At 39.6% G+C, this 25,441-nt stretch overlaps 2 protein-coding genes across 2 annotated transcripts in view; one reads left to right on the top strand and one right to left on the bottom strand.

The window, feature by feature from the left end:
* Positions 1–25,441, top strand: part of SYN3 (synapsin III) — a 694,683-nt gene that overhangs the window by 321,308 nt on the left and 347,934 nt on the right. The gene's annotated exons all lie outside the window — the stretch shown is intronic.
* The window catches only part of TIMP3 (TIMP metallopeptidase inhibitor 3), a 44,757-nt gene continuing 25,270 nt past the window's right edge, over positions 5,955–25,441 (bottom strand). The window contains exons 2-5 of the mRNA XM_053718969.1: positions 15,538–15,620; positions 10,773–10,884; positions 9,707–9,828; positions 5,955–8,970 (exon numbers count right to left, since the gene is read on the bottom strand). Coding sequence (XP_053574944.1) covers positions 8,785–8,970; positions 9,707–9,828; positions 10,773–10,884; positions 15,538–15,620 — 503 coding nt within the window. The 3' untranslated portion in view covers positions 5,955–8,784. The remainder of the gene's footprint in view (positions 8,971–9,706; positions 9,829–10,772; positions 10,885–15,537; positions 15,621–25,441) is intronic.

Raw genomic sequence — 25,441 nt, 5'->3', positions numbered from 1 at the left:
ATACAGATTTGTTGGATTTCCTGGTGCCTGATTACTGCTTCATTTTGAGACTACTCTTCTGGATTTTCCCTTGGCAATGTGTTTCGTTTCTGGACTGATTTCCTGGCAATTGACCTTGGCTAATTATCTGATATTTCCTAAGGACTGCCTCAGGTACTTTTGCTTGCTTGTTACCTGTTACTAAAGAGTTCCAGTCTGCAGTATATGCAAGTATCCTACCTGTTATTACAAAGATCTGCATTCCTGTCTGTTATTGCAAAGTTACCAGTCTACAGCCTATGCAAGTATCCTGCCTGTTATTACAAAGATATGCATTCCTGTCTGTTACTACAGAGTTCCAGTCTGCAGTCTATGCAAGTATCCTGGCTGTTATTACAACAATCTGCATTCCTGTCTCATACTACAGAGCTCCAGTCTACAGCCTATGCAAGCATTCTGATTGTTATTACAAAGATCTACATTCCTGCCTGTTACTACAGACTTCCAGTTTACAGCCTATGCAAGTATCCTGCCTGTTATTAAAAAGTTACCTATTACAGCATCTCTTCATATCCTGCCTGTTACTGCCAAGTTTTGCTCTACAGCATATCTATGTATTCTGCCTGCTATTGCCAAGTTTCTTGTCTACCGTTTATTTACATGTTTGCCTGCTTTAAGATTTTCTAAACCAAGTTACTTTGTATTATTATCTGCACAGAGACTTTGCCTAGTTGGCATCTCTCTGCATTGCTAATTAACCTATCAATAAAACCTTCACCTTTATTTCCTAAAACCCTTGTACCAGTTTAATTATGCCAAAAAGGAAAGACTCACGCAGACAAAAGACAACTTTAAACCCAGAACCTGACACCTCTGCACAACAGCTTCCTTGAATAGCGTGACACATACACACCTTGATTGAACTAGTTGTATGTCATGAAAAAACAATCCTCAGAGTTGGGAGGACATTATATGAGCAGAAGGAATCAAGTTTTCATCCAGGATAACCTTGTACATGGCTTGATTCATGCGTCCTTCACAAAGATAAATCTGCCTGATTCCAGGTCAATTTTCAGGTTTGCCCAACACCTGGTCATCTAATGGTTAGACGGAGACCTGGAAAGGCCTACAAGCCACAGTGTCTTGCACCCATTGTGACATTTGGTGGAAGATTGGTGATGATTTGGAGGTGCTTCAGCAAGGCTGGAATTGGGCAGATTTATCTTTGTGAAGGATGCATGAATCAAGCCATGTACAAGGTAATTGTTGAAGAAAACTTGCTTCCTTCTACTCTGACAATGATCCCCAACTCTGAGGATATATTTTTCCAGCAAGACAATGTTCCATGCCACAAAGCCAGGTCGAGTTTTGCACCAGGAGTGGCATAAAGTCACCCAACAGCTATGTGAAAGACTGGTGGAGAGAATGCCAAGACCCTCGAAAGCTGTGATTGAAAATCAGGGTTATTCCACCAAATATTGATTTCTAATAGAAAGAGGAGCAGTCTGCCAGGAATGAACAACAGCTCAATAGCTTGATCTATGGCTTGGTTACCACCTGGGAGTAGCTTCTTCTTTGTGCCCAAATGTGCTTTTCACATAGAAAGACTTTCCTGAAGTATATCAGTCTGATCCCACAAAACAAGGTCAGTACAGCCCCAACATACCAGGCATTTATCCTCTGAACAAGGGAAACGGCAACCATAGACAATTGTTTCGGCCTTCTATGGGCCTCGTCAGTGAGGTACAGCCATATCCCTCTAATAACATTGGGCAGGGAGTCCACGTCTGACTTCCCCCATCACCCTTAGGGAGACTATACCCAGGGTTATTATGCAAATTCAAACAGAAAGAGAAGCAATCTGCAAGGAACTATTGATTTCTGATTTCTTGCTAAGTAAAACATTAGTATTGTCTTGTTTAAAAATGAATATTAACTTGTTTTCTTTGCATTATTGAAACCTTTTTATGATATTTTAACCGTTTGTCATTTTCTGCAATTAAATGCTCTAAAGGTTAATATTTTTATTTGAAATTTGGTAGAAATGTCAGTAGTTAATAGAATAAAATGTTATTTATGAAATTTACACACAACTACTGTAGTCATAAGACAAAATGATAAAATGTTTATATATATATATATATATATATATATATATATATATATATATATATATATGTCACATTCCACAAAAAACTGTAACTTTCTAACTATACAATTTTTTTTAAAAAAAACTTTGTTCATTGACATCCTCCGATTCATCTAAGACCAAAAATGATAAATATAAATATTACCAATTACAATTTTGACAGTGCAACTTAAATAGAAAATGATCAACATTAAAGCAAGTGCACGGGAAAAGGTACTGTCAATACCCCTAGACAAATCAATATTATAAATCCCAGCACAAGGACACAGCAAAATACAGCATATGTAATGTTTATTAATTAGCTCTGATCAAACAAGATAATGCAATATCTAAGGGCCCCAAATCATCACACACACTCCTCATACAAGGTGTCCCAAGGGGGGTAATCAGCAGCCCAGGGTTAGCAGGCAAGCAAGCAGGTTAATGCAATACCTCGCAGTCCCTGAAAGTCTGTTGTAATATGTTTCAAAAGTAGATTATTGTGCAGATATCCAGTATTTATGGACCATTCACTTTAGCAGACCAGGGTAAACATAAGCCTGCAGCCACGGCTAATAAACTGACCCAACCACTTATATGTTTAAAGGCAGTCCGTGGATTTAGTAGATATGTGTATATGTATCAAATACAAGCGTAACAGCACTCTAGCTGTAATAGCAAGCTTAGATAATACCTCAGGTAAGGCAACTTCTCACAACGTGTGTGCTTACAAGAGAGGGTATAATCAACGTTCTATGGTATACTTCCGCCCACTTTAGTATGGAATGGCTCAAACTATGGTGCCCTGCAGCTCAATCTTTAACAGGTCATCCACCGCCAGTCTTAGCTTGCATACTTCAGCGGCCCAACCTGTATCGATAATCCACTGCCAATCTATTTGGGAACACTTGGACACAACAACTGTAATGCTCGTGGCTCTCCTGTCTGATGATGATGTCACTCCGACACGCGTTTCGGTACTCTGCCCTTTTTCAAGGAGTCATACCCAGATTCGATACATGGGAGAAAAAGTGCGCACTAACAACTGCTGATTGGTCATAATAGAAAAAAGATTAGACACTTATCTATATGCTCTCTTAACTATACAGGGAGTGCAGAATTATTAGGCAAATGAGAATTTTGACCACATCATCCTCTTTATGCATGTTGTCTTACTCCAAGCTGTATAGGCTCGAAAGCCTACTACCAATTAAGCATATTAGGTGATGTGCATCTCTGTAATGAGAAGGGGTGTGGTCTAATGACATCAACACCCTATATCAGGTGTGCATAATTATTAGGCAACTTCCTTTCCTTTGGCAAAATGGGTCAAAAGAAGGACTTGACAGGCTCAGAAAAGTCAAAAATAGTGAGATATCTTGCAGAGGGATGCAGCACTCTTAAAATTGCAAAGCTTCTGAAGCGTGATCATCGAACAATCAAGCGTTTCATTCAAAATAGTCAACAGGGTCGCAAGAAGCGTGTGGAAAAACCAAGGCGCAAAATAACTGCCCATGAACTGAGAAAAGTCAAGCGTGCAGCTGCCAAGATGCCACTTGCCACCAGTTTGGCCATATTTCAGAGCTGCAACATCACTGGAGTGCCCAAAAGCACAAGGTGTGCAATACTCAGAGACATGGCCAAGGTAAGAAAGGCTGAAAGACGACCACCACTGAACAAGACACACAAGCTGAAATGTCAAGACTGGGCCAAGAAATATCTCAAGACTGATTTTTCTAAGGTTTTATGGACTGATGAAATGAGAGTGAGTCTTGATGGGCCAGATGGATGGGCCCGTGGCTGGATTGGTAAAGGGCAGAGAGCTCCAGTCCGACTCAGACGCCAGCAAGGTGGAGGTGGAGTACTGGTTTGGGCTGGTATCATCAAAGATGAGCTTGTGGGGCCTTTTCGGGTTGAGGATGGAGTCAAGCTCAACTCCCAGTCCTACTGCCAGTTTCTGGAAGACACCTTCTTCAAGCAGTGGTACAGGAAGAAGTCTGCATCCTTCAAGAAAAACATGATTTTCATGCAGGACAATGCTCCATCACACGCGTCCAAGTACTCAACAGCGTGGCTGGCAAGAAAGGGTATAAAAGAAGAAAATCTAATGACATGGCCTCCTTGTTCACCTGATCTGAACCCCATTGAGAACCTGTGGTCCATCATCAAATGTGAGATTTACAAGGAGGGAAAACAGTACACCTCTCTGAACAGTGTCTGGGAGGCTGTGGTTGCTGCTGCACGCAATGTTGATGGTGAACAGATCAAAACACTGACAGAATCCATGGATGGCAGGCTTTTGAGTGTCCTTGCAAAGAAAGGTGGCTATATTGGTCACTGATTTGTTTTTGTTTTGTTTTTGAATGTCAGAAATGTATATTTGTGAATGTTGAGATGTTATATTGGTTTCACTGGTAAAAATAAATAATTGAAATGGGTATATATTTGTTTTTTGTTAAGTTGCCTAATAATTATGCACAGTAATAGTCACCTGCACACACAGATATCCCCCTAAAATAGCTATAACTAAAAACAAACTAAAAACTACTTCCAAAACTATTCAGCTTTGATATTAATGAGTTTTTTGGGTTCATTGAGAACATGGTTGTTGTTCAATAATAAAATTAATCCTCAAAAATACAACTTGCCTAATAATTCTGCACTCCCTGTATCATTATGCTACGGATGCTCAAGTGAAATATTTCATTAGCAGTATAGCAGTAAATGCTAGCTAGCTACAGAGGTGCCGGGAAAGCCAGCTAGCTACAGAGGTGCTGGGAAAGCCAGCTAGCAAAAGAGGTGCAGGGAACACCAGCTAGCAACAGAGGTGCAGGGAACGCAGCTAGCTACAGAGGTGCCGGGAACGCCAGCTAGCTACAGAGGTGCCTGGAACGCCAGCTAGCTACAGAGGTGCCAGGAATGCCAGCTAGCTACAGAGGTGCAGGGAACGCCAGCTAGCTACAGAGGTGCAGGGAACGCCAGCTAGCTACAGAGGTGCAGGGAACGCCAGCTAGCTACAGAGGTGCAGGGAATACCAGCTAGCTACACAAGTGCAGGGAACGCCAGCTAGCTACAGAGGTGCAGGGAATGCCAGCTAGCTACAGAGGTGCAGGGAATGCCAGCTAGCTACACAAGTGCAGGGAACGCCAGCTAGCTACAGAGGTGCAGGGAACGCCAGTTAGCTACAGAGGTGCAGGGAACGCCAGCAAGCTATCTACAGAGGTGCAGGGAATGCCAGTTAGCTACAGAGGTGCAGGGAAAGCCAACTAGCTACAAAATTACAGAGGAGCATAGAAAGACTAACAAATTCCACAACATTTTTTAGCTAGCTAGTTACAGATGTGCAGGGAATGCCAGCTAGCTATAGAGGTGCAGGGAACGCCAGCTAGCATTAGAGGTGCAGGGAATGCTAGCTAGCAACAGAGGTGCAGGGAATGCCAGCTAGCTACAGAGGTGCAGGGAATGCCATCTAGCTACACAGGTGCAGGGAATGCCAGATAGCTACACAGGTGCAGGGAACGCCAGATAGCTACAGGAGGTGCAGGGAAGGCCAGCTAGCTACAGAGGTGCAAGAATGCCAGTTAGCTACAGAGGTGCAGGGAAAGCCAGCTAGCTACAGAGGTGCAAGAATGCCAGTTAGCTACAGAGGTGCAGGGAACGCCAGTTAGCTACAGAGGTGCAAGAATGCCAGTTAGCTACAGAGGTGCAGGAAACGCCAGTGAGCTACAGAGGTGCAGGGAACGCCAGCTAGCTACAGAAGTACAGAGGAGCATAGAAAGACAAATTCCATAACACTTTTCATATGTAATTGTGAGTTACAGACATGGAAAATATTACAAAAAAAAAATCAGTTTAAAAATATTTTATTTAAACTTTTAGTTAAAACTGATGAATTACTGGGACCTGTGGGTATAATAAGAAATGTGACAGGTAGGTTAATGGCACCCCCAAAATACTGCCACTTTAAAAATACACATTAACCCATTACTTCTTATAAGGTCTTGTGAATTTTATGATGAGTCCTACAGTTTTTATACAGCTTTGATTGATATCTTATAATAGTGTCTTAATAATAGACACTTCTTTAGCAGACCACTTAAAATATATATATCATAAATACAAATGAAAAAGGAAAAAAAAACACATTCAAAAGATGTGGCAATACCCCATCCAAACAGATACCAAAATACTATACAGAGTAAAATACAAAACATAAGAACATCAATGACAATTTAACAGCGTGAAGTAAAACACACACATTACATGCTTAAAAGCACATCTTAGAAATCAAATCCATTCACTTCCAGTTAGAACTGGAGCAGGTAATTTTATCAAATGAATCATCTTTACATTCAGTATGCCCAGAGGTTGCTTCTTTAGAGACAGCAAATTATAAAATTAGACTTGTAAATCGGTTACAGTAAATGTATTTTTGTGAATTGTATCTTCAAGGCATTATTGAAAAATAGATTAATTCTGTAATCTATTAAGTAAAATAAGCAAAAGGGAAAATGCTGATTTTATATATATATATATATATATATATATATATATATATATATACATATACATATATACACACACACAAACACACTGTATGTGTGTGTATATGTATACATACATATATATATATATATATATATTTATATAAATATATCAAAATATTTTTAAAATGCTTTTAAAAATCTTTAAGTTCAATTTTAAATATATATGCTGGTGATAAGCTATTTATTTCAATATGAATTCAACATCATGGCATACTGAATTTAAAGAATTACTAGACTGTATTTCACAAATTCCATGGTGCTGCCCAATAATTGTCTTTCACCAATTGGAACAGGATTTGTTACCTTACAAAAACTAAAGTAGCTTAATTTATAAAAACAAATTTGCATGGCTTGATAAAGAATACTCTTCTCAAATATAAATTTTTCTTATATAAAATAATTCTTCTGCAGACATAATGTAACAAATCTCTAAATATCAGATTTAGTACTTAAAAAACAAAAAAAAACTACTTCCTACATGGAATGAAGTGAAGATATATTAGAAAAATCTTCTAAAAAAGATAAATAAGAGAAAAAAAATTAAAAGAAAATATGTTGTCACAAAATCTCAGTAAAATATACGTGTCACCCATTTTATCAGAACGGGCTTTACCCTCCTGGTTTAAAAAAAATAAAATCAAGATTTTATATTAGAAATCTGTATATTTTTTCTTTAAAATAATCCAGTCAACAGTATAAAAATATTTTAGATTTTTAACCCTCTTATTGCTCAACAGGTTACTAGAGTGGCAAACAGGAAACGTGAAAAAGAATGTTTAATAAAGGTGATAAACTCTAGCGGTCTGCTATTGTTTTTAAAAATAAAAGAGCAATTTTGCAATATATCTCTTGTACATATCATTGCCATATTCTATAGCATTTCAGTTATACCTTTCAGGAAAAATTGCATGAAAATTTATTTAAAGCAAATTAGGACTGTTCTGTGGTTTACAATTAATTGTTAATCTTATTCAATTTTTTCTGTTATAAAGCCCATTTTGTTGAAAGTGTAAATGAAAGCTTCCACACCAGGCCACAAGGATTGTGTTTCTTCTAAGTGATATAATATATTCCTTTTAAGGTTTGTTTTTTTTACTTACTTTTTGCTAGGGCCATTTCGCCTAGACAAGCTATATTTTATATCGTAATGACGTCACCTCTGTGTAAAAGGGCATTATACAACTCTACATATTATCTATGATATTTCTCTGAAGAGGAAACAAAATACCTGTGCTTTAATAACCACCGCATTTAGAATATGCACACTCTTTCTGTAATAAGTAATATAAGAGACGTTCCCATTAATATTAAAAAAAAAAGAAGAAGCCATTTTTAAAATTACACCTGCTTTGCTCCAAAATCCTATCCTTTTCCCCCATGCCTCAAGCAGATATTAAATAGAATTCTTGTGGCCAGAGGCTAGAACTACAAATACATTTTTTTTTCTTTTATAACAGTATGAGTTTCACACTGCAGTTTTTCATCTCTTCAGAACATGTCCTATAATAGAGCTGCACACATAGCTTATAAGATAAATTATCATCATAGAATGTGCAGAACATGGTGAGTTTATAATAAAAAAAAACAGTTGCAGACCTTCTGAAGGTATCATCATATTAAATATGGTATTGGTCATTGAGTAAAGCATACCATTTAGTGACCAACACAAGCTTCTCAGCTGACTAATTATAGAGCTTTCGAAAACTCATTGGTTGCTTCAAGTGTCCTGTGAACATTCATTGGCGTCGGCAGTAACTAACAATGCAGAAGGCACTGTTGTCTTGTTAGGTTTATCAAAAGTTACCTTTTCATTAATATATATATATTTATTTTTATATATATATATATATATATATATATATATATATATATATTACATATGAGGTTCAAAAAGCTCTGTACAAAAAGAAGAGAAACAAAACTGAGCCCAACTGGCTAAGAGATGCCAGCGTACGTCTGCTTAAATGGGTGATTAAAAAAATATATATTGATTACAAATATGCGTTCAATAAGATGGCAACGACTTTAGGTGTTTTGAAGTGCTAAATTTTGCAAGAAACCAGTGACTAATTTCATTGCTTTTTATATGTTACTGTCCATTGCAGTTTAAGGGCCCTTTGGATAATAGGCTCAGGGGTCGGTGGTGTTGATTGTTTTTTTGTATGGGGGTGCCCAGCCTCTGCTCCAACTGCAGTGTCCCTCCTTTTGTTTAATGCAGGCATAGTTCTTAGACTGGTAGTCGTCAGTGTAAGGACGCGTCCACAGGCATTCGTTTTTGGCTGTGATAAAGCAAGGGAGGTCATAACAAGCCTTGATCTGCAAGACAATAATAACCATGTGTGAGAGCCAGCAGACCTTGTTGTTATCTTGTTATCTAATGGCATATTAAGGAAACATTAAACTCAAAATATTATGCAAACAAATCTAATTATGAGTAGTATAAAAGCACTTCCCAATGTACATATGATGACTGGTTTTCCAGTCATTTAAATCTGAAAACTGTTGTATTATTATACCAGATAGGTGTAGTTTATTGTGCGGGATCCAGAACCCTGACACTTCTTAGTGAAGGACCTAATTTATATCTGTCCCTAACTGGTAACAAACAGAAGAGATAAGAAACCATACTCAAGGGGCTCAAGCTATGCCCATAGATTGCAACGCAATGGAAATGTTGCTAAGAAAATGTCTGCTTTAAATACTTTTAGAATATTTCTAAGCACATTTGTGATGCCGTACTTCATTGCTTACTATGCTAGTATTAGAAACAACACTTTAGTCACTCCTGCTAAGGATGCTATAACCTTACAATGCAGTCCACCAACAGTACCATCAGGCTCTGTGGTTACCGCATGATCTAGACCCACCCCTGAGGAGATGAATGACAGCTCAGGGGTGGTACAGTATAAAATAGGGGAGAATGTAAAATTAAAAGTAAATAATTAGAATGGAATGGGGGGTGAGGAGAAATAAATACTGGGAGCAAGAGGAAGACCAGGATAAACAGGCACAAGGAAGCTGAGGATGGAGTTAGAACATAAGAAGCGCTCACCTTGCAGTTGCAGCCCAGATGATAGCGATGATTGAGTCCTTTACGTTGTGCAAGGGAAAGTTTCTCCCACTGAGAGATAAAGTTGCACAGACCCGTATACACTTTGCCATCATATACTCGTCCTAAACAGGAGGGGAATAAAAGGACAAAAATAGAATTTTTATCATCAGTTGTGGGATTCATTAACAATAAAAGAATAAGCATTGAGATGGGTCTATTCATAAATGGTCCTAGGATTACCCAGGTAAAATGGACATCACCCAAGCAGCTGTGGGTAAAGCCTGATGTAAGATCATAAATTTCCTCATTTATTCATTGCATCAAACATATATACGATGCGCTGTAATTCCCCCATCTTCACTATCTTTTTTGCCTCCGCCTGGGGAGTTCAAGGGGGCAAAGCCCCCCTTCTAAACCTCATTCCCCAAGGTTTGCAGAGGCAAAAAAAAGTGTAGATGGGGGAATTACAGTACATCGGGCTTTACCCACAGCCGCTTGGGTAATGTCAGATTACCCGGATATCTGACTCTACCCGTAACACACACACATACATATCCATACCCAGGCAGCTGGCACCGGTGGGTTGATCTGTTGAAAGGAATATATATATATATATATGTGTGTGTGTGTTGCCAATATCCTTGGACATAAGCAAGAATTGATTGAATTTACTGTTGACTGCCCAGTAGAGCGGAGCTGAAATATAATAGCTATAGTTCCTCAAGCTTGTATTTTTATCCAAATCTAAAGAAGATAATATTCTGTTGGTCAGATATTTCTGAATACCCACCTCCACTCGCAAAAATTGCAATTCTACATCTCAGAAACAGTCCCTGCAAATGTATTTTCTAGATTTAAATGGCAAATAAACATGACTGTTATATATGCTATACATTTTTAATGCATCAGATAAAGATGCAATTTATAAGTAGAAATTGTTTTCTTCATCATATTCCCCTTGTGGTACCCTGAGTAGGCAGAATATACATTTGGCAGAGGATGCTGGTACAAATATAGTAATGGAATTTATGATTTTCTACAAAAGTTTTGCAATGCAGTACCTTACCTGTTATTAGATACTGGTACTTGTTGACTTCCAACTTGACCCCACACAGGCTCTCATAAGCTTCAGTGTAGATATACTGCACATGTTGCATCTTATTAAAGCCTCGGTACATCTATGAGGTAAAAAGACAACAAGTCAATTGCCTATTCTTGACATAATACAATTAACCCTACCATGACTGTAAACCCTTTAAGAAACTTCAACTGTAATACAAATAAATACTGTTTTTGTATGTAGACTTTGATTTTAAGAAAAATAGATAGTATAAATAAACTATATACATTATATGAAGTATATGTTGGTAACATCATTTAAAACTTGTAAAATGCTATGGTACTTTAAGAGAATATTTGAAGGAAAAGTCATTTTTATCTTTGCTGCATCTAAAAAACAAACAAAAAAAAAAAAAAACATGTATCTGATCTATTGTTGCACATACTCAGCAGCAGCTGGTACATCAGAAAGTATGCACACAAAAAAAGTGTACATATTTTGAAAATAGAAGTTGAAGTTTGTATTAAATTGCCTACTCTGATTTATGAAAGTTTAATTTTGACTTAAGTGTGCCTTTAAGAGAGGCTGGATACCTGGGGGCCGATTTAACAAATGTCGGACAGACATGATGCACTGTAGCATACGCTGTCGGCATTTAACATTGCACAAGAATTTCTAGTGTAATGATAGTGCAATGCCGCCCCCTGCACATTCGCGGCTGCTAGCAGGGTGTGTCAATCATCCCGACCTCTGAGGCGGCGGACGAGTTAAGGAGCAGTGGTCTTCGGACCGCTGCTTCTTAACTTACATTTCCAGCGAGCCAGAAGGCTTGCGCAGAATAAGCAGCATCCGCTGCTTCATAAATATAGCCCCTGGTGTGCATTCAGTGTAATCCAGAACCCGACCCTCCTACATACTGCACAGTGATTGGGTGATTAATGCCGGAGCTTGTTTATATCTGTTCCAAATTGGTCACAGTAAAAGAACATAAACATTAAAAAGGCTTTTAAAGGGGTATGTCCTGGGATTGCAAACCAATGCACACTTTTCTAATAAAATTCCAGGATTTAAAAGCTGCTAAAATATCTAGTTTTGAATATAGGTCTGTTAAAATGCACTAAATAAGTCTAATGCATACATATAAAAAGGGGTATGTCCCTTTAAGCAGTTATTCAAATAAATTACCTAAACTAAATTAGCGCTAAAGCACAATTAAAGGATTTGAAACCCAAATTTTTTCTTTCATGATTCAATAGGACATAAATTTTTAAACAAATTTCCGCATTACTTCTCTTATCTACTTTGCCTTGAAAGTTGTTTAAAATTGTATGTTCTACCTGAATCATGAAATAAAAAGTTTGGGTTTCATGTCCCTTTAAGGGTGCAGAATATAGTAACAGTGCTGGATTAGGAGAATTTGAAATCTAATATAAAAGGGATGTGCTTTGTGTAGCAATCACACAAATGTTTTACAAAGAACACCAGGTAGCATTCACACTGGAAAACTCCACAGCAGTTTGGCAAATAAACAGACATAAAATGCAACAATGGACACAAAAGGAATTGATTAGGCTTAAATTACTTTTGGCCACTGATAAAAGGCTGTTTTATATCATCTGGATTTGATAGGGAAAATGAATGACTCAAACCAAGGATGTTTACAGAAATGAATTACTGTTATGGCCTGTATATTCAGCACTATGTAACTGGCATCTATTATACTGCCATGATACTGTGTGCCAGGCACCCCTATACCTTGTGCCAGGCACCCCTATACCTTGTGCCAGGCACCCCTATACCTTGTGCCGGGCACCACTATGCCTTGTGCCAGGCACCCCTATGCCTTGTGGCAGTTATGGATGAAACTTGCATTTCTTTGGTCCATTTTTGTTGACATTGAAAAAGATACCAGTAGGCTTCAAATCCTTAGTATTACATGTATTGCTAAAAGGAACACGTTTGTTTATCCTGCTAATTCTAAACCTTGCAGTGTGTTTCTTCTAAACCTTGCAGTGTGTTTCTTCTAAACCTTGCAGTGTGTTTCTTCTAAACCTTGCAGTGTGTTTCTTCCACCCTAAGATCTGTGTTTAAGGGACATATTACAGTTCTGAATAGCATTACTTTTGGAATACATTTGTATTAGCAAAATGTTCCTAGTAAAAACTATAACTGATTAAGGGGGACGTAAAGATATGCTGTGTGTAGTTAGTGCATCTATTGCATTTTTGAGTAGACGCTCACTTTGAAATGCATTTGTATATTTGCCCTTGAAACAGGAATATATTATTAGAAACATTTTTTTCTAATGCAAGTATATTGGGAAATTTTTGTACAACAGTTAAATGTTGTAGCGTTAACAAAATTGAGATATATATATATATATATATATATATATATATATAATTACATACACACACACAATGTTATAGTATAGTAGCTTCAGTGATGCATGTATGAGCCTCTGAAATTTGTTAGAATGTCATTGTTAGATCAGAGCAAATTCAGTACAGGATAAAATAAAGCGCCTGTTCATGTCTGTTGTAAGGCATTTATTCCTTCACCTTTATCAAGCCTCACTTGGCGGTAAATCTATCCTTATCCCCTATTTGCTAATTTCATACGCCCTGCATCTAAATTCCAACAAGCGGCCCCTCTGTTTAAATAACGCCTTTGTTTTCCAAATGACATGTGGACAACTTGCATCTCCCTGTAGCTTTATTATGCTTAATAAGTTGCAGGTTTTTAGACCCAGTGCCAAAATCTGGCTTTCTTGGTAAGGAACCGAGCCAGCCCCATGACTGGGAGGTCACAGCCGCAGCTTTAACTCCTTGTGAATCCCCTTTGAGAAAGGGTGCATAGAGACTTGAATGTGTTCTCTGTTACACACACATTTTAAAGACTTGGCTGCCACAATCAGCCCACAATGCATTGCAAGCCTCTCTGGCAGTAAGGGGTTAAAATGATTGGCTAAACTGCAATGTCCATAATGATTACATTTTCTAAGCACTTTGTTATCTTAGAATTTAAAAATTACATCTTTCAGGAGAAGTCTCAGGGTTGAACATTGGCAACGTTTTTTTGCCACTCCTGTCTTCCCAGCAGCCTCAAGAGGGGAGAGTGGGGGCACAAGGTCATTTTACTCAACATTTAAAAAAAAAACAAATAACTTCTTGCTTTAAGAGCATTTTACCATGAATCAGAAAAAAAATAAGTAAATATCACATGCTGGAATTAAAAGTTGAAACCTAAAACAACAAATACGCTGCAGACTCTAGCAAGTGCATAATGAGGTCACGTGATTACATATTTGCTAGACTGAGCTTTGGCTTTTGGTTGCAGGTCCTAGAAACTGTCTAAATCAGACTCTTATATTTAGTAATATTCCTTTGTAAACACATTTTTTAGTAAGCTGTAACTTGTTCAGCAGAGAATACTTTTTTTCCCACCAGACAATAAAAAGTCCTCTGCTCATAGCTCAGCTACATTTTTTAAGCACTTCTGTTGGAGCTTACATCCCAATCGCACTACTGACTTTTAAACAGAATAGATTTTCAAACAAATCATTTGTATGATCCATGTTCCTATATCTCTAGTGGCATTAGGGGTAGCTCTGTTCCTCTGCCCAATTTTTACAAATGTAGCTCTGCTACGAGGCAGCACTGACAAGGGTTTTAGTAATGATCTGTTCTAGTCATTGTGGTAATGATCACAGCATCAGTACCTAGTGTCTTATTGCCTCTAGTCTCTACAATACCTTTTTATATTATTTTAATAAAAGTAAGTCACTATGAACAAGCCATTAGTTTGAGGTTGAGTTGAATACAAGCTAAATAAATGCACTAGACCCTGGGATACTTCTGAGGCCACATACAGGGGGTGTTATTTATGCGATACACATTCAGCTAATATAGTCAGTATATCACTCTAGCAACAGAATGGGTTCTGCCCAAGACACCACAGCTGCAGAAAATGTTAAGAAACAATTTGGCCTAGATTCTGTAAAACCGGTTTATGAAATTAATATGTCGCTAACAATATTCTGCAGCATCACAACACGAAAATTGCGAAATTCATAAAATGTATAGCGACCTCTTGTCACAGCTGTAAAATAGTCTATCATGTATAGGGTTGCCACTTCTGGAAAGATAAGCCCTTTATTACTTATTCCCCAGTTTTGCATAACCAACACAGTTATATTATAATACTTTTTACCTCTGTGATTAACTTGGGGCATATTTATCAAGCTCCGTATGGAGATGGATGTCCCTTGTTTCCGGCGAACCTTCAGGCTCACCAGAAACAGTAGTTATGAAGCAGTGGTCTAAAGAGCGCTGCTCCATAACTTGTCCGCCTGCTCTGAGGCCACGGACAGAAATCAACTTGATTGAATACGATTGAGTTGATTGACACCCCCTGCTAGCGACCAATTGGCCACGAATCTGCAGGGAGCAGCATTGCACCAGCAGTTCACAAGAACTGCTGGTGCAATGATGAATGCCGACAATGTATGCTGTCGGCATTTATCGAAGTGTGGCGGACATGATACGCTACTTCGTATCATGTCCGCTCGCACATTGATAAATATGCCTCCTTGTATCTAAGCCTTTCCTGACAGCTCCCTGATCACATGACTTTTTATTTATTATCTATTGACTTGAATTTGTTTTTTAATTAATGCTCCTATGTTTTAGTATTGAAGAGTTTACCTCCCAGCACCACATATACCTGAATATGATTCTCATACAAAGCTCACATATATTTGTCTACTGACCTTCATCTGTTTGACTGTGTAGCGCATGGTTCCAAAAGGTCCATCATTCATCATTTTTTTTCCAACCACCTTGGCTCGGATCACTATGAACCAGAGAGAGAGAGAATTATTTTAAGAACCTAGCTCTATGAATATATTCTGGCCTAATCTTGCATTTTCCTGCAATTGGCTCAAGGCTGAAGACATTTGCATCCTGTAAACCAAGATTTTTTTAGCTTTAATATTTCCCACTGATGTGACCTTTTCATCATGCCAAAGTTCTGAATTCATACAGCAACACAAATGGTAATGCTTTGAGAATAGGACTTGTAAATTACTTTTTTATCACACACACAACAGCAATCTCGCAAACAAGTAGTAAAGGGACATGATAAAGCCTTATTTATTACAACATTTTATTTCACAAATCTCCCTTGGTAAGTATGGCTTTAACCCCTGAAAAGGTATTAAACACATAGTTAAGATCACACCCCAGGCTAAATGAGCAGAACACGCCAGTGGCTGACATGTGTGTATACCACACCTGATTGTCTCAACATGTGTTTAACCCCTTGCTACCCAAGAATGTCAGTAAGTGACAGACTGTAGAAATGCCTGTGTCATCACAAAACATAGGGATTAGGATTAAACATTGGGCAATATTTATTTCACCCTGTTATATACAAACCACTCACTCTACCCCCCCCCCCAAGGGTGCCTATACTTTGAGATATGGTTTACTTTTTTGTGACATTTGCAGCATGTGCCAGGCATGAGGAAATTTAAACTTGCAGGTACTAATATTCTTGTGCAAAACACATTTTTACATTTCTTGAGCCCACTCTATCACTGCTGGCTGATAAATGGGAAATCACACAACACTCCAGAGCAGGTTTTATAGACTACGGTTTTCTCCCCTCTTACGTTTTATACTGGAGAACATTGTTTCTCAACCGCGGTCCTCAAGTACGTCCAACAGCCCAGGGTTTCATTACAGCTGAACCAGTTCACAGATAAAATAATCAGCTGATTAGTAACCATGGTTACTGATCATCTGATTACTTAACCTGTGCACTGGTTCAGCTATCATTAAAACCTGGCCTGTTGGGGGTACTCGGACTGTTGTTGAGAAACACTGCTGCAGAACACTACAAGGGTTAAAGTTGTGGCTAAAAATATGTGGTCTATAAAAGTATTTATTACCAAATCAGAGCTAACCACAGCTTCTATTGAGGTCAGACCACAGACTATGATGGGGCAGGGCGTTGGGTGTGACTGTGGCATTTCTTTGGGGGGAAAACCCCACAAGCTTTTTATCTTTAGGATTGTATTTAAAGGGACATTCTAAAACAAAATTAAAAGCGTTAATTTGTTACGGTGTGTAATTTTGTATTACTGATATACCGCAATGGGGTACATATATCAAGTCCCTTAAAAGAGCTGCAAGCAGTGCAGCTCCCTAGCAGAACATGACCAGTGAGCCAAGTTTTTTGCTTGGGAGCTGTAATGCTTGTGTTTCTCGAGCATGTCTTTACATATGTGTTTAACTTCTCTGCTGGGTTTAAAAACATAAGCTGAGGCCAGTAATGCAAATGCTAAATTCTCTAATGAATCAGCATGTCACTTTAGAGTGTCTGTAACTGCCAGAAATATTATGGGTGATATGACTGGCACCAAAACCTCAGACAAGGGGAGGTTGTATCTTGTGCAGAAAAAAAACCCTGCACCCCTTCCTGTAAAATTACTTCTGCCATTTATCTTAAAGGACCAGTCACAGTACATTTGCATAATCAATAAATGCAAGATAACAATACAATGCAATTGCACTTAGTCTGAACTTCAAATGAGTAGTATTTTTTTTTCTGACAATTTTAAAAGTTATGTCTTTTTCCACTCCCCCTGTACCATGTGACAGCCATCAGCCAATCACAAATGCATACACGTACCATGTGAAAGCCGTCAGCCATTCACAAATGCATACACACTTATTCTTGCACATGCTCAGTACTAGCTGGTGATTCAAAAAGTTTAAATATAAAAAGACTGTGCACATTTTGTTAATGGAAGTAAATTGGAAAGTTGTTTAAAAACAGAATTTATGTTTACCTGATAAATTACTTTCTCCAACGGTGTGTCCGGTCCACGGCGTCATCCTTACTTGTGGGATATTCTCTTCCCCAACAGGAAATGGCAAAGAGCCCAGCAAAGCTGGTCACATGATCCCTCCTAGGCTCCGCCTACCCCAGTCATTCGACCGACGTTAAGGAGGAATATTTGCATAGGAGAAACCATATGTTACCGTGGTGACTGTAGTTAAAGAAAATAAATTATCAGACCTGATTAAAAAAACCAGGGCGGGCCGTGGACCGGACACACCGTTGGAGAAAGTAATTTATCAGGTAAACATAAATTCTGTTTTCTCCAACATAGGTGTGTCCGGTCCACGGCGTCATCCTTACTTGTGGGAACCAATACCAAAGCTTTAGGACACGGATGAAGGGAGGGAGCAAATCAGGTCACCTAAATGGAAGGCACCACGGCTTGCAAAACCTTTCTCCCAAAAATAGCCTCAGAAGAAGCAAAAGTATCAAATTTGTAAAATTTAGAAAAAGTGTGCAGTGAAGACCAAGTCGCTGCCTTACATATCTGATCAACAGAAGCCTCGTTCTTGAAGGCCCATGTGGAAGCCACAGCCCTAGTGGAGTGAGCTGTGATTCTTTCAGGAGGCTGCCGTCCGGCAGTCTCATAAGCCAATCGGATAATGCTTTTAATCCAGAAGGAGAGAGAGGTAGAAGTTGCTTTTTGACCTCTCCGTTTACCAGAATAAACAACAAACAAAGACAAAGTTTGTCTGAAAACCTTAGTAGCTGCTAAGTAAAATTTGAGAGCACGAACTACATCCAAGTTGTGCAACAAACGTTCCTTCTTTGAAACTGGATTAGGACACAAAGAAGGCACAACTATCTCCTGGTTAATGTCTTTGTTAGAAACAACTTTTGGAAGAAAACCAGGTTTAGTACGCAAAACCACCTTATCTGCATGGAACACCAGATAAGGAGAAGAACACTGCAGAGCAGATAATTCTGAAACTCTTCTAGCAGAAGAAATTGCAACCAAAAACAAAACTTTCCAAGATAATAACTTAATATCAACGGGATGTAAGGGTTCAAACGGAACCCCCTGAAGAACTGAAAGAACTAGGTTGAGACTCCAAGGAGGAGTCAAAATTTTGTAAACAGGCTTGATTCTAACCAGAGCCTGAACAAAGGCTAGAACATCTGGCACAGCTGCCAGCTTTTTGTGAAGTAACACAGACAAGGCAGAAATCTGTCCCATCAAGGAACTTGCAGATAATCCTTTTTCCAATCCTTCTCGAAGGAAGGATAGACTCTTAGGAATCTTAACCTTGTCCCAAGGGAATCCTGCAGATTCACACCAACAGATATACCAAATTATGTGGTAATTTTCTGGTTACAGGCTTTCAGGCCTGAACAAGAGTATTAATAACAGAATCTGAGAACCCTCGCTTTGATAAGATCAAGCGTTCAATCTCCAAGCAGTCAGCTGGAGTGGGTCGAACGGACCTAGAACAAGAAGGTCTCGTCTCAAAGGTAGCTTCCATGGTGGAGCCGATGACATATTCACCAGATCTGCATACCAAGTCCTGCGTGGCCACGCAGGAGCTATCAAAATCACCGACGCCCTCTCCTGATTGATCCTGGCTACCAGCCTGGGGATGAGAGGAAACGGCGGGAACACATAAGCTAGTTTGAAGGTCCAAGGTGCTACTAGTGCATCCACTAGAGCCGCCTTGGGATCCCTGGATCTGTACCCGTAGTAAGGAACTCTGAAGTTCTGACGAGAGGCCATCAGATCCATGTCTGGAATGCCCCACGGTTGAGTGACTTGGGCAAAGATTTCCGGATGGAGTTCCCACTCCCCCGGATGCAATGTCTGACGACTCAGAAAATCCGCTTCCCAATTTTCCACTCCTGGGATGTGGATAGCAGACAGGTGGCAGGAGTGAGACTCCGCCCATAGAATGATTTTGGTCACTTCTTCCATCGCTAGGGAACTCCTTGTTCCCCCCTGATGGTTGATGTATGAACTTGGCCCTCGCTAGCTGAGGCCAAGCTTTGAGAGCATTGAATATCGCTCTCAGTTCCAGAATATTTATCGGTAGAAGAGATTCTACCCGAGACCAAAGACCCTGAGCTTTCAGGGATCCCCAGACCGCGCCCCAGCCCATCAGACTGGCGTCGGTCGTGACAATGACCCACTCTGGTCTGCGGAAGGTCATCCCTTGTGACAGGTTGTCCAGGGACAGCCACCAACGGAATGAGTCTCTGGTCCTCTGATTTACTTGTATCTTCGGAGACAAGTCTGAATAGTCCCCATTCCACTGACTGAGCAGGAACAGTTGTAATGGTCTTAGATGAATGCGCACAAAAGGAACTATGTCCATTGCCGCTACCATCAAACCTATCACTTCCATGCACTGCGCTATGGAAGGAAGAGGAACGGAATGAAGTATCCGACAAGAGTCTAGAAGTTTTGTTTTTCTGGCTTCTGTCAGAAAAATCCTCATTTCTAAGGAGTCTATTATAGTTCCCAAGAAGGGAACCCTCGTTGACGGAGATAGAGAACTCTTTTCCACGTTCACTTTCCATCCGTGAGATCTGAGAAAGGCCAGGACAATGTCCGTGTGAGCCTTTACTTGAGGAAGGGACGACGCTCGAATCAGAATGTCGTCCAAGTAAGGTACTACAGCAATGCCCCTTGGTCTTAGCACCGCCAGAAGGGACCCTAGTACCTATGAGAAAATCCTAGGAGCAGTGGCTAATCCGAAAGAAAACGCCACGAACTGGAAATGCTTGTCCAGGAATTCAAACCTTAGGAACCGATGATGTTCCTTGTGGATAGGAATATGTAGATACGCATCCTTGAAATCCACCTTGGTCATGAATTGACCTTCCTGGATGGAAGGAAGAAGTGTTCGAATGGTTTCCATCTTGAACGATGGAACCTTGAGAAACTTGTTCAAGATCTTGAGATCTAAGATTGGTCTGAACGTTCCCTCTTTTTTGGGAACTATGAACAGATTGGAGTAGAACCCCATCCCTTGTTCTCCTAATGGAACAGGATGAATCACTCCCATTTTTAGCAGGTCTTCTACCCAATGTAAGAATGCCTGTCTTCTTATGTGGTCTGAAGACAACTGAGACCTGTGGAACCTCCCCTTTGGAGGAAGCCCCTTGAACTCCAGAGAATAACCTTGGGAGACTATTTCTATCGCCCAAGGGTCCAGAACATCTCTTGCCCCAGCCTGAGCGAAGAGAGAGAGTCTGCCCCCCACCAGATCCGGTCCCGGATCGGGGGCCCGCATTTCATGCTGTCTTGGTAGCAGTGGCAGGTTTCCTGGCCTGCTTTCCTTTGTTCCAGCCTTGCATAGGTCTCCAGGCTGGATTGGCTTGAGAAGTATTACCTTCCTGCTTAGAGGACGTAGCCCTTGGGGCTGATCCGTTTCTGCGAAAGGGACGAAACTTAGGTTTATTTTTGGTCTTGAAAAGACCTATCCTGAGGAAGGGCGTGGCCCTTGCCCCCAGTGATATCAGAGATAATCTCTTTCAAGTCAGGGCCAAAGAGTGTTTTCCCCTTGAAAGGAATGTCAAGCAATTTGTTCTTGGAAGACGCATCCGCTGCCCAAGATTTTAACCAAAGCGCTCTGCGCCACAATAGCAAACCCAGAATTTTTTCGCCGCTAACCTAGCCAATTGCAAGGTGGCGTCTAGGGTGAAAGAATTAGCCAATTTAAGAGCACGAATTCTGTCCATAATCTCCTCATAAGAAGAAGAATTACTAATAATCGCCTTTCCTAGCTCATCAAACTAGAAACACGCGGCTGCAGTGACAGGGACAATGCATGCAATTGGTTGTAGAAGGGAACCTTGCTGAACAAACATCTTTAGCAGACCTTCTAATTTTTTATCCATAGGATCTTGGAAAGCACAACTATCTTCTATGGGTATAGTGGCGCGCTTGTGTAGAGTAGAAACCGCCCCCTCGACCTTGGGGACTGTCTGCCATCAGTCCTTTCTGGTGTCGACTATAGGAAAACAATTTTATAAATATGGGGGGAGGTACTAAAGGTATACCGGGCCTGTCCCATTCTGTACTAACAATGTACGCCACCCGCTTGGATATAGGAAAAGCTTCGGGGGGCCCCGGGGCCTCTAAGAACTTTTCCATTTTACATAGTGGTTCTGGAATGACCAGATAATCACAATCATCCAAATTGGATAACACCTCCTTAAGCAGAGCGCGGAGATGTTCCAACTTAAATTTAAAAGTAATCACATCAGGTTCAGCTTGTTGAGAAATGTTTCCTGAATCTGAAATTTCTCCCTCAGACAAAACCTCCCTGGCCCCCTCAGACTGGTGTAGGGGCCCTTCAGAAACCATATCATCAGCGTTCTCATGCTCTACAGAATTTTCTAAAACAGAGCAGTCGCGCTTTCACTGATAAGTGGGCATATTGGCTAAAATGTTTTTGATAGAATTATCCATTACAGCCGTTAAATGTTGCATAGTAAGGAGTATTGGCGCACTAGATGTACTAGGGGCCTCCTGTATGGGCAAGACTGGTGTAGACGAAGGAGGGGATGATGCAGTACCATGCTTACTCCCCTCACTTGAGGAATCATCTTGGGCATCATTTTTACTAAATTTTTTTATGACATAAAATACATATAGTTAAATGAGAAGGAACCTTGGTTTCCCCACAGTCAGAACACAATCTATCTGGTAGTTCAGACATGTTAAACAGGCATAAACTTGATAACAAAGCACAAAAAACGTTTTAAAATAAAACCGTTACTGTCACTTTAAATTTTAAACTAAACACACTTTATTACTGCAATTGCGAAAAAGTATGAAGGAATTGTTCAAAATTCACCAAAATTTCACCACAGTGTCTTAAAGCCTTAAAAGTATTGCACACCAAATTTGGAAGCTTTAACCCTTAAAATAACGGAACCGGAGCCGTTTTTATATTTAACCCCTTTACAGTCCCTGGAATCTGCTTTGCTGAGACCCAACCAAGCCCAAAGGGGAATACGATACCAAATGATGCCTTCAGAAAGACCTTTCTATGTATCAGAGCTCCACACACATGCAGCTGCATGCCATGCTGTCCTCAAAAACAAGTGCGCCATACCGGCGCGAAAATGAGGCTCTGACTATGATTAGGGAAAGCCCCTAAAGAATAAGGTGTCAAAAACAGTGCCTGCCGATATAATCATATCAAAATACCCAGAATAAATGATTCCTCAAGGCTAAATATGTGTTAATAATGAATCGATTTAGCCCAGAAAAAGTCTACAGTCTTAATAAGCCCTTGTGAAGCCCTTATTTACTATCTTAATAAACATGGCTTACCGGATCCCATAGGGAAAATGACAGCTTCCAGCATTACATCGTCTTGTTAGAATGTGTCATACCTCAAGCAGTAAGAGACTGCACACTGTTCCCCCAACTGAAGTTAATTGCTCTCAACAGTCCTGTGTGGAACAGCCATGGATTTTAGTTACGGTGCTAAAATCATTTTCCTCATACAAACAGAAATCTTCATCTCTTTTCTGTTTCTGAGTAAATAGTACATACCAGCACTATTTTAAAATAACAAACTCTTGATTGAATAATAAAAACTACAGTTAAACACTAAAAAACTCTAAGCCATCTCCGTGGAGATGTTGCCTGTACAACGGCAAAGAGAATGACTGGGGTAGGCGGAGCCTAGGAGGGATCATGTGACCAGCTTTGCTGGGCTCTTTGCCATTTCCTGTTGGGGAAGAGAATATCCCACAAGTAAGGATGACGCCGTGGACCGGACACACCTATGTTGGAGAAATTGAGTGTCCCTTTAATGATGCATTCAAATCGTAGCTCGTAAACAAGTATTAGCCTCTACTGACTATTATGCAAGGGTATTCATCAGATGCACTCCCACATGTGTAATTGTATTAATATAGTTATGAAAAGTAAAACTATGTTAAGATACCAATAGATAAGATTTAGCTATATATGCAATAAAATGCAACTCCCAAGTGAGAGACGATTCTTCAATCCTGCTTATTCTATGGAATATGTTCACTAAATTCTACCCACAGGGAGTGATCAGTTGGAGAGGTCTGTCCCCAACTGACCATAGTCTTCTCTTGTTGTATGCATTGTGTAATCTACTTGTACACATTCTACACTTAAAGGGACACTAATATATTTCTGTTCTGTTGCTATAGAATAACATATCAGCCAAGTGTTAACACTGTCAGAATAAATGAACACATTGTTTGCTGCAATTGTTTTTCAATAGCCAAACTACTACAACAGATATATCTCTCAAAGAGCCCTTTAAAAAAATCTAGGATTCATTTAAACTAGAAAGAGAAGAGTTATCTTTGTAGATATGTGATTTCCCACAGTGAATTAAAAACTTGGCACCAAAACAGATTGTCATTTCTTAGTTTGACGGAGTCTCTGGAAACACAGGAGCCTTTGAGTAATTCAGAAGATTAGTAATTATGCAGGTAGGGATAGCAGTGAGGAATGTGCCGCTAACAAGATTACACAGCTCACCCTTTATCTTCACAACATGGAATTTCAAGACTCCTAAACACACCCAGACAGTGGGACAGCTTGATACAATGTAGCATACAAGCAGCTGGTATATATGGCAGACCAGAGGCTTTATTAGCACTACCCAGGTCTGAACCAAAAATGGGTCGGCTTCTAAGATTACAATCTTGCTTTTTCAAATAAAGATAGCAAGATAATGAAATCAATTTGATAATAGGAGTAAATTAGAAAATTGCTTAAAATTGCATCTGAATGCAAGGGACAGTCTACACCAGAATTTGTATTGTTTTAAAAGATAGATAATCCCTTTATTACCCATTTCCCAGTTTTGCATAAACACAGTTATTATAACATACTTTTAACCTCTGTGATTATCCTGTATCTAAGCCTCTGCAAACTGCCCCTTTTTTCAGTTCTTTTGACAGACTTGCAGTCTAGCCAATCAATGCCTGCTCTCAGATTACTTCACGTGCACGAGCACAGTGTTATCTATATGAAATATGTGAACTAACACCCTCTAGTGGTGAAAAACTGTTAAAATGCAATCTGAAAGAGGTGGGCTTCAAGGTCTAAGAAATTAGCATATGAACCTCCTAGGTTAAGCTTTCAACTAAGAATACCAAGAGAACAAAGCAAAATTGGTGATAAAAGTAAATTGGAAAATTGTTTAAAATTACATTCTCTATCTGAATCATGAAAGTTTATTTTGGCCTAGACTGTCCCTTTAAATAGTGCTTTATCTGCAGAATTATAATCCTTTTTTTAGATTATAATTATGGATTATGGACATATTGAGAACTTTGTACACTGGTGTCTCTATGGGGGGGTACAAGCTCCCTCCCCAAGCATACTGTCTGTCCCTCCCCAAGCATAATGTCTGTCCCTTCCCAAGCATAATGTCTGTCCCTTCCCAAGCATAATGTCTGTCCCTTCCCAAGCATAATGTCTGTCCCTCCCCAAGCATACTGTCTGTCCCTCCCCAAGCATAATGTCTGTCCCTCCCCAAGCATAATGTCTGTCCCTCCCATTTGCCCCTTAACTGTAATTCTCCCTCCAGTTATAGATCTGAAGGTGTTTTCTTTATTAATTATATTCCAAATGAATAACCCCTGGTTGTCTAAAAGGGCTGCATCCCCCCTCCATGTGCCCCTGTCCTTCAGCTATAAGAAATATGTGCAAATATCAGCTATAATTGTTAGGTGATTCGGAGGTAATTTCCCAGAGCAGCAGAAAAACTAATTGCATCATTGAGTACATAACTTTCTTAAATACTTAATTATAACATCTTCAC

This window comes from Bombina bombina, chromosome 6 (assembly GCF_027579735.1).
Source record: "Bombina bombina isolate aBomBom1 chromosome 6, aBomBom1.pri, whole genome shotgun sequence".
NCBI classification, from domain to species: Eukaryota; Metazoa; Chordata; class Amphibia; order Anura; family Bombinatoridae; genus Bombina; species Bombina bombina.
Note: the sequence above shows the minus strand (reverse complement) of the source record. Positions and strands in the feature narration are given on the sequence as shown.